Below are 13,872 nucleotides of genomic sequence, written 5' to 3'. Positions count from 1 at the left end.
ATGTAGAAGTTATTAATGAAATAAAATTTGATGTACCTTTGATTTTAAAAAAAATGTGTGTGTGTAATTTAATTGGCGTTCAAGGAAGTCATGTAGTGTTCACATCAATTTTTTCTGTATAATTTCATAATGAGATTATTTCATAATCTCATTATGAATTAATTATCTCATTAAATAACGAGAAGGAGTACTAAAATGGTAGTAAAAAAGTACATTAAAAAAAAAACCGAGAAATTGTATAGTAATTTGTTCTTAACAAATGAATCTTGAAGTTGTATAGAATATCTCTGAAAAATTTTAATTTACTAAAAAAAAAGAACAAAAACAAGGTTTTCTATCGTACGAACAAGCACGCCTATTTTATAGGCTAACCATTTTTTTTTTTTGACCAAATAATCAAAAGTCGATTTTATTACTTTCCGAAAAAACAGAGCGGAGGCGTTGCCATTATCCATAATGTAGGTTCGAAATCTTCCTTAGAAAAAGAATATGAGTGAAATAAATTAGCATTTAAACGTACATTATTTTTCCTTTATGTTTGGTATTATGAATACTCAACATACGCTTATCTGGGATAAAAAAAAATAGCGATTTGTGAAATTATAATCGAGATGTTTTTGCTAATTTTTTATTATACTACCATTAGTGATAGGAAGTGTTGAGAGATGATTGTACTCGTAGAAATCTACGAATTGTGTTATAGCTTTCATTTGCAGTACTGGATTTTGCAGGAGTTAATCTTAGTAACTGTTAACTAAGTTAACTGTTACTAATCTTAGTAACTGTTAACTAAGTTAACTGTTACTAAGATTAAATATATAAAATTACTATTAAATATATAACAGAATCAAGGCAAATGTATCTGAAGTATCACTAAAAAAAAAAAAAAAACATTTGAGGTGTGTACAATTTATCTCAAAGTAATTATTTTAACAACAGTTTTATTTTATGTTTCAGCTGACGTGTACAGTGAAATCAACGAATAAGAAACGAACGATTCCTGTTATAGTTAGAGTTTCTGATGTTAATGATAATAGTCCAGAGTTTGTTAATACACCATACGAGACAACTGTATCAGAGGTAATTTAGAGATAAGTTCTTTTTCTTTTAGATAACTAATAATAATGTAAATGTATTTCGTAAGCACAAAATGAGTTAGTATTTAGAAACTAATATGTATATATATATATATATATATATATATATATATATATTTAAGATAACATGTCGTGAGTGATTCATAATCAACGCCTAGCAAAAACTACTGAAGATAAATTGATGAAAATTTGTGTATACAATTATCTTACAGTGTAAATGTACACTAAAAAAGAATTTTTTGGAATTTTGAGTTTAAAAGTTAAATTGGATTTTGAATATTTTTTTAAATCCGGCTATTTTTTTTTTTTTTTTTAATTTCTTGGTAACAAATGAAGATATCAACTTATTTTTACTGTGTGTAATCTCAAGGTGAATATCTAACAACAATTATTTTTTTTTTAAATTCGACCTTGAGAGGGATGAAGAAAGTTAAGGAAATTTTGAACAATGATTGCAAACTTTCCCCGTTTCCGACTATACTAAACATGATATTTACAATGACTGACTGAAAGGCTCAATCAATGACAGTAATGGATGGAGAAAACTTGTTCATAAAATCCCCAAGGTTTGGACACGGCTGAACGAATGACAACATCATCGAATGGACTCTAATTTTTTATTTCTCCTTCCCAGCTGTATAGTTATACTGTATAAATTTACGTATATTATATAAAGGAAAGTATGCTAACAGAGTAAAATTTTGCACTTCCGGATTTATTGAAAAATTATGTTGTTACATGATCCTTACCTCCCTCCTCAAAACAATAAAACACAAATTCTATAATTGATAAATTCCGGAAGGAGATTGCAAGTTAGCCTGTTTTTTATTTGATATCTCCAGACGGGATTGGTCGATCTGGATAAAATTTGGCACTATCATGAGAAATTAATACAATTTAATTTTGGTCATAAATGGTGAGAGGGCTGGGAATTACGAGTTCCATGGATATAATATTTTGCTCATATATTCACATAATTTAATGTCCCTGATATAGCTAAGATACTTTCTTATAATATTTGGTGTTATTCAAACTTCCATAAAGGGGGACAAATAAGCACTATTTATATTTGGATAATTTCATTCAGGGGTGGTAGTTAATAAGCGTATATATTTTTATTTTTGTAAAAAAATTTTTATGAAATTTTTATACTATGATTTCTGATCACTGGTCACTGATTTCATGTAATTTTGGTTAAAGGAATGGGAAGATATGATCACAATGGAACTTAAAAGATTTGCTCAAATTTTTACATAATTTTTATTTTCACACTTGCATTCTTTAATGTTCCATTTAGGTTTTTTTTCAAAGCAGCTGTCTGTAAAGGATGAAGTCCTCTAGTAACTAGAGTTGCATAACTCTTTCCCGGAAAAGTGGGAAACTTATGTGTTTCATTGCCGTTATTCTTAATTACACATCTATAAACATTGTATTGTTTATCAAATGCATGAACATTAGTCATTAATGCCACATACATAAATTACTTTTTACTTGTCGCTGTCTTATAAATGCACTTTGTCATTAATATAAGTATTAGGTTATCATCTTGTATTTTTTCTTCTTTTTTTAACCTCCGGGACCACCGTTAGTTATTAAGATGAATGATGAGATGTATAACAATGTTTGTAGTACGGTGAAATCATCATGCCTGACCGGGATTCGAACCCGAGACCTCCGGTTGAAAGGCCGAGACGCTACCACTCGCGCCATGGAGGCCGGCATCATCTTGTATTACTATTATTAATACCTCGGTTCTAGAAATATTATTAAGTCAACCACCAATAGAAATAAAGGGATGATCATGTAGAAACTAATTTAGGAGAATTCATTCTAAAAATTATTTTAAGAGTAATTTATGTGAGAATAATTTTTCTCTTAAAACTCTCTTCTGTATTCACATCTCAGGATTAACCGAACCGATTTTCTTCAGATTTGTCTCAAGTATTTCTCTTTGGGGTATTGTTTTGTTTTAAATTTGTTAAGGGGATATCGTAACAAAACCAATTTCGATCTTTTTTTTAAAAGCATTTTGAAGAAAACTTTATTAAAACAAATTTTGTTTCCTACGTTGCATACATCAATAAGCAAAAAAGTTTTTAAAAAAATCACTCCTCCTAAAAATTTAAATATACGTTTTTTGTTCATCTTCATATCTATCTATCTTCTGTTAAAATATGTGTTTAATATTCTTTGAAAGTTTATACTTAATATATACAGTTATCAAGAGATGTTAAAAACCAAATTTTTTTTTAATTGTAGATCCTGGGTCTACAATTTAAAACCTAAGTGCATTAAAGTTTTTTTTTTTTTTTTTTTTTTTTTTTTTTTATTTTTGTAATTTATTGGCTTTATTGAAAATGGTGTTAGATTTAGAGAAAACTTTGCTTAAGACAATTTTTTAAGCTTAATCTATAAATGAAATATTTTCAGAAATATTCTTTAATTTTATTTACCTCCTATAGAAAATATATATATTTTTTTTTTTTTTTGGCTCAAACGCTTTTAATTTTTAAAAGTATTGCATAAATTTACTGGCATTGCCGGAAAAACTATGCCAGATTTTTTGTTTTTTTATCTTATTCTAAATTCCCGGCTAAAAATATTTGTTTTATATATCATGTTTCGTAGTATTTAAGTACTATTTATTTGACAATTAATATTTTTCTATTAAAATTTAATTATTGTTTTTTCTATTTATTAACTTTTGTTAAATACAGAATAATACATGTACATTTTAATACATATTGTCCATAATTTTTAATATCTACTGATATTGGTTCTTTATATCTATCCCAATCTATATTAGGTAGATTTCATAATGAAGCTCCCTGTTGTAGTGGGTACCATGAATCGACTTCCGGAAAATTTTCACATATCTTCGCATTTCACATCCTCCAGACCCCAAAACGTCAGTTCATAAGTTTATATTTTAATTTTATATACATTTCATTTTCATGTGGACACGATAACTGCCGTAATTTTGTGCCAATCACTTTCAAATCGATTCATAAATTATAATGACCCAAAATCTCGGTTGAGTTCGTCAACGACCGAAATCGGAGCTTGGGGGTGGAAATGGGGGGTGGCTTTTTCGAAAAAAACGAAATATCGCTACAATTTTTTTATTACGTAAAATGTCGAATTCGTTTTAAATTCTTACTATTCTTTGTAGAAGGGTCTAAAACTTATGTATGTAAAGGTTTTTTGATATCACGAACCACAAACCCAAGGAGTGGAAAAAAAATGTTTTTGAAGACAAAAAAAATCATATCTCCCTTAATAGACACAGTATCGAATCGGTTTAAAGAGGTTGTTAGTCCTGAAAACATAATCTAAAACGTTTGTCTGAAACAATTTTTGATATGACCAACGCTTATGGCCAGGGATGTTCAAAATGTTGCTGGAATTGTAAGAAGATGGGGCTTGTATGGTAAATATGTGAAACTTTATTTACATGCAATCGTTGTCGTATTGAATAAATTTGAAGCTTTTCCTAACTTTAAGGTGGAAATCTTTTATATCCTCTAACTTAGCACCAGTGAAATCTACATCCGTCTTTCGGCGTACTAAAAGGGATTTTTTATTTTCCATATGTGTAAGTTGCAATCTTTTCAACTAATGACCAATAAGCAACCCGTTCACGTCCTAATGAGATAAGGATGATATGTAACATGTGTAAATGAGGCGTATTCTTGTATAGACTCACGCCGGCCGTCCCAGAATGTGTGGTTAATTGAACCCGAACTACCAATATATACTGTATTCGTATAAAAGTAACTGACTTTTACTGGGATTTAATCTTGAGAACCTTCTACTTCGAAAATTAGGTGTTAAGCAGCTGATTTGTGATGATTAGAACAGCCCGGCAGGCTATCACATCTATTTCTATAACTTTATGATTCATTTACATCTATATATAGTTTTAAAGTAAAATTCTTGGTAAACAGTTCATGAAGCATTTATCTTGGTTTTCAATTCACTAGAAAAATTTATTTTTTTATATAGAATTTTTTAAAAAATAATACTTTTTTTTTAATTATTGCAAAGACTAAGCAAGTAACAAGAGAGGAAGTTAATTCATGAGCTGTTCTGATCAGAATTCATGGTATATACAATTTTTTCATCCACTTCACTGCTTTTTATATTACTGCATGTTTTCAGAAAATATTGTTTTAAATTCTATAATTTCAATTTTATCATTTAAGAATTTTTATTTTTAAATTAAGATTAATACAGAACAGAGATGTCAGATTATTTGTTTCGATAAATTTACGCGACCCGTCTTTTCTTCTCCTCCGTACCAGATTTATATTCTTAATATTGGAAATTTTTATTTAATTACTCGTACTTGAAATACTATCAAATCTGTAGAAAAATATTTATAAAAAATTATTTGACCTTTAAAACAAATAATTCTTAATCTTTATTTCTTAAACAATAATTACATTTACCCTATTGCTTCAGATATTTTGCAATTATTATAAGTATACGTTTAATAATCATACGTAAAATTCTTTCCGTTCAAAACAAGTGCAATAAGTCAATACACTAAGTTGTATAAATTGTAAACATATGCGACTTTTGGTATTCAGTACAAACTTGATACTATGTATGTAATATTTTTAATGTTACGCCTCATTAAACATGAATTGGAATTTGGAATGGTGTATTAATATCACAGACTTCTCTCATATACTAGAGGGCATACAAGTAGAACACGTTTATAACCTTACATAATACGACGGGTGACCACTGTAAAATTTAAACTGCTGATTTTTTATAACCTATTCACAAATTTAAAAAAAAATTGCTATTTTCGTGGTAGTAGCCTAATAATAATCATGTTATCATGATGTTTTTGACAGCTTATTTATTTGCTCGTTTAATATTTTTTTTATGTAGGTTATTCATTTATTATTTTTTTTAATTATATTTTTATTGCTGCATATATACCAACTACTTTAAATGCTACTCGATTATTACCCGTTTCTTTTATTATTTACTATAAATTAAAATTTTTATTATAAAAGTTGATAGAAATGTTGCTGTAAAAATGTATACGTGTTATACTGTACGGAATACCTTGTATTATAATCAGTATTCTCATTCAAAGAAAAAAACTAATAATTTAATGTCATGTTTACTTAATAATTTATCACGAAATTCTCCAGGAAGTTTCGGAACTTGTACTACTCGAGAAAATAATGGAAAAAGTTCATATAAACATATATCCTAAAATGCTTCGTCTATGAGTTACGGCTTGTGAATGATTTTGCTCGGATTTCAGCTACTCTGGGGAAATGAGGTCGTACTGAAATTTTTAGGACGTTAATTAAGGAGCATAATTAGTGATTTCTTACGGATAAAATTCTTCAGGTTATTGTTTTTTTGTTTGCTAAAGAACTAAAACAACCAAAAGTAAAAACTTACTTGTCAGTTAAAATACTTATACAATTAAAAAAAAAAACATTGGAAAAATTAACACTCTACGATGAAATTTTATAAGTTAAGAGGATTTAATTTATTCAAATATGATTTCTCAGTTCTTGAACTGAGAACTGAGAGACTTGCTCATAATCCATATGTAATGAGCAAGTCTTCTACGCTATCTCATATACTAGTATAATACAATTTAATCAGAGCACGCCTCATGTTTTCCCTTTTAGTAATGCATAAATAGAAAATTTGGTTAAAACTAATTTTCTTAAAAACAGGAATATATATTTGTACACGTGCGCGCGCCCATCCACATGCTCGCACACACACACACACGCGCGCGCGCGCGCGCGCGCGCGTATATATATATACAGTACATAAAATCTAAAACTTGGTAACAATTTCATTTAATTTTTATTAATAAGTAGAAAATAAAAAAAGTTTATAACATCCTTTTAAAAAAAAAAAAAAAACAAACAAATCAATTCGTACTAAAAAGTAAAACAAAATTTCATTTTCAAGAAAATCACTTAAAAAAACTACTTTTAAAGAAATTTTCTATTTATGCATCCTTAAAAAGAAAAGTGTGGGTCGCGCGATTATCAAAAACTCGTTGTATATGAGTGCGCGCTCCACTCTTTTCTGTTTAGAACGAATTTTTTTGTTTGTTTTGTGTCTTTTCTTTTAGATTAATTTTATTAAGCATGGCCCGTTGGTAACAATATATAAATATTTATATAAGTATATTTTCCATTTTCCAGTAGAAACTATGTTCAAGCGCTTTCGGAGATTATTACTCCATCCTCAGGAACAATGATGTAATATATTATAAATATATGCTTCACATATCAATAATCTTAATGAAATAAATTTAAAAATAAATATAACAATTGAATGATGAAGAAGTTAAAATAAAGTCAAATTATACGTCATGTCAGTAAGAAGGTCACAATTGTTATGTTCATTGGAATGAAATAGTGTTGCCAACCTAAGAGTCAAAATTACTGTTTAATATTTGTTTGAATAAGATATTTGTTTTATTAAGGTTATAAAATATTCAAGAATTTTATTTTAATAAAGTTATTTGGGTTGTAATTGTGATTATGTTCTATGATATGTCTGGCAAAATTGGTTCGTTCTATGTTTTCTTTATTTATATAATTGACAAGTTCATTAATTCTAATCGAAAAAGATTGATTAATCATCCTGATATATTCCAAGTCGCAGTTTCCACATTGTAAACTGTGTACTCCCTGTTATTTCTGTTTTTTCTTTTTGAACTGAAGTGGATATAAATTTACTTTATACTAGCTATCCTTAATTTCTTTAGGAATTTTTTCAACGTAATAATGTTCACTGTATAACCAGTCTCAGATAGTGAACAAATTAGAATGTGCACTTTTGTAGTTAAGTATTAACTGATTTCAGTGGGTATGGGTTATTGACATGCAACCACATATTTAGCTTAATGAAGAAGATTACGAAAAACGTAACTTTTATGTATTTTTCCCTTTTATGTAAAAACCTAGAATAGTGCACTTATTTTTCACCTGCATCATTTTTAGCAGCGACTTATGACTAATGGGAGGATCACTATAATATTTTTGGTTGTGAACTTTAAGCATTTATACGTATATTAAATTATATTTTAATCAATGAGATAATCTATCTTCCTCTACACATTTTATGTACAACCAAATCAACAATCCTGAATATATTTCCAAACCAATTTTGTTAATCTTCTATATATAATTTTCCAGAATGACTATTATAGATGAAAAGTGGGGAAAAATAATATGTTGTTGCACTAAAGCATTCTCAAACTCCAGAAAAAAAAAAGATTTCGAATAACGATGTACAGAATGGCGCACGAAATGATCCAACATTTGGTTTTGTTAAAGAATATTTATTTGAATCGCAGTACAGAAAAGTAAAATACAAAGTGATTATTATATACCTGAAAATTATGTTCTTCTTATCACGTGTTCAATATGACCACCATCACTTCTAGCGAATTCTTCAACACGAACTCCTATGTTGTTAATAACTCGACGACACATATCCTCGGTTATCTCGTTGCACGCCTCAATGATGAGCTCTCGCAATTCAATCACTATACGAGAATGTTTTTTTACTTTATTAATTCCCGAAAACAATAATTACAGGAACTCAAATTCGGACTGTTCGGGGGCCAGTTCTATCCACGCGCAAAACGATTAGGAAATCGGTTTGAAATGACATTTGCGTTAAAAGTTTTATGCAGAAAGTCTAAAACAACATTAGCTGTGTGCGGTCGGGCTCCATCTTGCATGAACCACTGGTTTTCTAATCATATCCGTTTTGCAAAAAGCTGAGGAACAAAATAATTATTACGTAGCATGTTTACATAACGTTCCCTGTTCACTATCCAAAAAAGAATGGCCCTGTTATCCCATGACTTCGGATAGCGGCCCGTACCGTAATTCTTGGGGTGTAATGCACCTTTTAATAAAGCGCTTGTTGATTTTCAAAAGAACAAAAACCCACAGTTTGTTTATTAACGACCTCGTCTAGATGAAAATGTGTCTCAACTGAAATCCAAACATTGTTCAACAACACGTCTTGGTACACGGCCCGTTCAGCAAATGTCATTCTTTGATGTTTGTTGTCAACCGTTAATTTAGGCAAAACTGTTATTTTTTACGGATACAAATGTAAATAATTTTTTTAAATTCGCTGCCTCTAGAAGTCCCAAGTCGCGCTGCCGCGTTCTTTTTGATTTGCTTAGGCTCCTCAGCAACGCTGCTTTGATAGCTTCGACATTCTGTGGGGAACAAACGTCGGTAGGCCGTTCGCGCTTACTCTCAAATACTGAACCATCATTATTAAATTTTTCGTAACGTCTACGTAGTTTTAAATGAGGGTGATTGCCGAGTTGGAAAAAGGAACGAAACCGTCTTTTGTAAGCACCACATTTTTTGTTTCATTTAAAAACACCACAGTATTTACGCGCTGTTCAACAGTCAATGTTCCTTTGTCAGCCATCTTGGAACGATACACAAACAGCGCACTCGGAAAGAGAATAAAGTAATATTCATGAACTGCTGTCACTTCTGCCATCATAAAAGACATTAATAATTATTTAATCTAAACAATTATTGTCAAAACAAATGTTGGATCATTTTGTACGCCACCTGATAAGAATATATCGATTTTTCAAAATGTAATTAATGGTACTTACGTATTAACGCCACCGCAGCTACAGCTTTATTTAAAAACAAAGTAGTCAATCGGATTTCGGTGGAAAATGTGCCGATATAGAGTTTAACATAGATTCTAAACAGTCTCTTTATTAATTTTAATAAATGGTTGTTTATATTTATTTTTTTAATAAATATAATTTAACCAAACTTAACAACCTACGCTCGCTTCGCTCGCTAACCTTGACTAATTAACAGGAGTGTTTTGATTATTTAAATAATTGCAATAATTACTGAATTTATTAAATAAATACTCAAAAAATTATGGTGTTAATTAGTCAAGGCTAGCGAGCGAAGCGAGCGTAGGTTAAGTTTGGTTAAACTATATTTATAAAATAAATAAATATAAATAACCATTTATTAAAATTAATAAAGAGTGTTCATTTTCCACCGAAATCCGATTAACTACTTTGTTTTTAAATAAAGCTGTAACTGCGGTGGCGTTAATACGTAAGTACCTAATTCATTTTCATACATCTTTTAATTCGTTTAAAAGTGGATAATATTTTGCAATTTTAAATGTTGTTATTTAATATTAATTACATTTATAAAAAGAAGTGAAAGTACAATTTATTTTTATTTCGTCTAAAGTCAAATTACTTGCTAATATATTTAGTTGTTGTTGACATTTGGTGTATCGAAGAAAACAAGGTGATGTTCTTCATGTAGAAAGTGTAATAGAATAAAATGTTTGCCGAACCCTACTCATCAACACCAGATAACATAATGTACAGTGTAGAAAACTTTCAACAGGACTTGTGACATTATATTAGGCGATTCTTGTATGAAGCATACCTGTTTTATGCAACAAATTGTTTGATGAATTATATGGCCATGACTGAAGTTGTTTTTTATCTCTCCTGCTGTTTCCGTCAATCTGGGTCAAATTATTAATTAATCTTCTTCTTACAGAAGTTTTGAAAGCTTCATTACAGTATAAAGTTTCATCAGTATTTAATACACGTACGCGTTAACACGTATTAAATTTTATTTTTCTGTTTTAAATAATTTGGATAATTAAATTAACAAACTAATTAATTTATTTTTATTCTAAATATTATGAACTATAATTAACGTTGTGGACAAGACGTAACATTCAAAAGAGATTTTATTTACGAGTAATAACTGGAAATTTAAACTTACTATACAGGATTAAAAAATAAACATTTTTCAGTTTTACGTAATTACGAGGGGCATTTAATAATTAAAAAGAGAAACGCGGAGAGACTATTCAATAGAATAAACTGAAACTGTCTAACGTCCATGTTGGCACCCCTGATGAAAAATATAACTATTTGAGAAACATTTCTATTATTATAGCCCCTTTTATTATTTCAAATTGTCGGGTCCTCTTGAAACTGTTTCATGAAGAACAGCGTGCTGTGAAAAGATTTTCATTTTCTGAAGGTGTTAAGCCATCCGAAATTCAAAAATGGGTAATTCACCGAGGCGAAATATTCTTTACTATTGGTAATAAAAAAAACGACAGAAAGATAAAACAAGTGCCTAAATTTACCCGAGGATTATGTTGTAAATTAACGTTATTTTCATTTTAATTGAATAAATAATAACAGTCATTTGTCTCAAATTGTTAAATACCCCTGTTACAAAATGCATCATAAAAACTTAAAATTTTTATGTATCATACTTTTTTTAAGGTTTGAAATAGTTAATCCTCTGCAACTGATTTTTTACTCATATAATCAGTTTTTGATGGAGCGCACAGCTGTGTACACAGTTTTTTAGCGGCTGGATTTCACTTGCTACAATGTCTGCCTTTATTTTTTCTTACTCTTAATTTAACCGTGTTTTTGTGTCTCTTTGTGTTAACATGTTCAATATAGAGTGATTAAGGAGGAAAGGGAAATAATTTTTGAATTGATTCTAGAGCTTGAAATAAAAAAAAAATGTCATACCAGCATATGTCCGTAAACGATTTGTTATTGGGTTATGCTAACGAAAAGAAGTTTCGCTCGGAATTCAGTTCCCCCAGTTTTTAAACTTGCTATTTATTTCTTATATATATATATATATATATATATATATATATATATATATATATCCCGATGTATTTTTATATAGATATTTTGCTACGGTATTTTGAGATTTTAATATAGTAAAGAATGAGAGATACTAAATAATAAATGAACAAAAATATTGGTTACATAGGTGATATAGAAGTTATAATATAAATCACTTATAACTATAAATATTGGATATTTAGTCCTGAAAGCTATTATTTGTTTTGGTAAAGGATTAGACAATATTTGAAATAAGTTCATATAAATTTCAATGTAATTTAAAATCTTCTTTATATAAGCTAACTTATTTGCTCCGATAATAAAATATTAATTGAAAGCTTTATGGTAGAATTAGTTGTTTTCGCTGTCGACAGTAGACTGAAATGCATTGAACATTTATTGCATTTTTATTAGTGAAGATATTTATCGTCTTTTGCTATTCGAATTATTAACTCATGGATTCCTCATGATGTCTAATAATACGCCATATGTACCCTTTATAACTGGCATGTTACGATTAGCTATATCTTCCTTGACTTTGTACCTTATTCCGAATTGCTAAGGATATTTAAACTTGTACTCAGAATTATTGGTGGTGTTCTGAGTAATGCTGAGTCTGATTTAGATAAACTGTTTAAAATGCTTAAATCTGGTTGTTTATTGAAAATTTTAATTCATCTTCACATTAAATAGTTTTTCTAAATTGAGCAGAAATTCTTCGCAGTTCTCTCCAGAATTCATTAATTATCCTCGGTTATCTCGTTGCACGCCTCAATGATCAGCTCTCGCAGTTCTATCATTGTATGAGAATGTTAGGGAAACATTTTTACTTTAGAAATCCCCAGAGAGAATAATTACACGGATTCAAATCAGAACTGTTCGGGTAACAGTTCTGTCCACGCGCAAAACGATTAGGATATCGGTTTGAAATGATATTTACGTTAAACGTTTCATGCAGAAAGTCTAAAACAACATTACCTGTGTGCGGTCTGGCTCCATGCTGCATGAACCACTCTTTTTCTAATCGAAACCCTTTTTCAAGAATCTGAAGAACAAAATTATTACGCAGCACATTTAGATAACGCTTACTATTCACTGTCCAAAAAAGAATGGCCCTTTTCCCCTATGACTCGAGATAGCAGCCCGTACCGTAATTCTTGGGGCGTGATGGACCTTTTCATGAAACGCATCTGGATATTTGGAAGCATAAAAACCCACATTTTGTTTATTAACGACCTCGTCTAAGTGAAAATGTGTATCAACTGAAAACTAAACATTGTTCAATATCACGTTTTGGTACACAGCCCGTTCTGCAAATGCATTCTTTGATGTTTGTTGTCAATCATTAATTTAGACAAAACTGTTATTTTTTGCCCGTATTACGGATTGTTTTTTGAAAATTTTAATTTATCTTAACATTAAGTAGTATTTTTCTAAATTGAGCAGAAATTATTTGCGGTTCTCTCCAGAATTCATTAATTTTATGCGTATACATTGCCAATTTATTTTCATCTGGGGTAGAGTAGGGCCTCAAAAAGCAGCACCTCCTGGTCCGGTTCTTTAGCACCTGCTTCATGGACTCCATGAATGTCTATTAGAACGTCTCATAAGGGGTCAATGGAATCCTTCTCACCATGTAAATATTTTTCTTTTCTGTGGGGCATATGGACTATCTCTTCTTTTTCATTCTAGGAATTCCATTCTAAATCCGTATTTTCTGTGGAGCTTGTTTTCTTTTAAAGTGTATGGGAATCTATTTCCGCTTTTGATGCCGAACCTGAACTTAATTTTTTATTCCGTCATCATTTCGATAACTTCTTTTTTCTTCTAGCCATAATTTCAATATTCAGAATCGTTCTTATTTGCAAAATCGGGAGTTTTCTCGTGTTTCTTTTTTTTTACATTTAATGTTCCAAAACCATGCAGGATTTTGAGTTCAGAAGCAAATTTTCTGAAACATATATATTAAGCAATAACACGGACCTTTCAGATTTTATCGTAACTGAACAAATGCAGAATTGGCTTTTCTTATTTTATACTGTAGATCTTCATGGTTTCTAATCATATTACTTCTTATTT

The 13,872-nt window shown here is 29.7% G+C and overlaps 1 protein-coding gene across 2 annotated transcripts in view; it reads left to right on the top strand.

Annotated features, from left to right (window-relative positions):
* The window catches only part of Cad99C (cadherin 99C), a 985,647-nt gene that overhangs the window by 780,777 nt on the left and 190,998 nt on the right, over nt 1-13,872 (top strand). For both annotated transcript variants that reach the window (XM_075357741.1, XM_075357746.1), the window contains one exon: nt 958-1,080. In XM_075357741.1, the coding sequence (XP_075213856.1) occupies nt 958-1,080 (123 nt within the window). The remainder of the gene's footprint in view (nt 1-957; nt 1,081-13,872) is intronic.

Source organism: Lycorma delicatula, chromosome 1 (genome assembly GCF_047948215.1).
Source record: "Lycorma delicatula isolate Av1 chromosome 1, ASM4794821v1, whole genome shotgun sequence".
NCBI lineage: Eukaryota > Metazoa > Arthropoda > Insecta > Hemiptera > Fulgoridae > Lycorma > Lycorma delicatula.
Note: the sequence above shows the minus strand (reverse complement) of the source record. Positions and strands in the feature narration are given on the sequence as shown.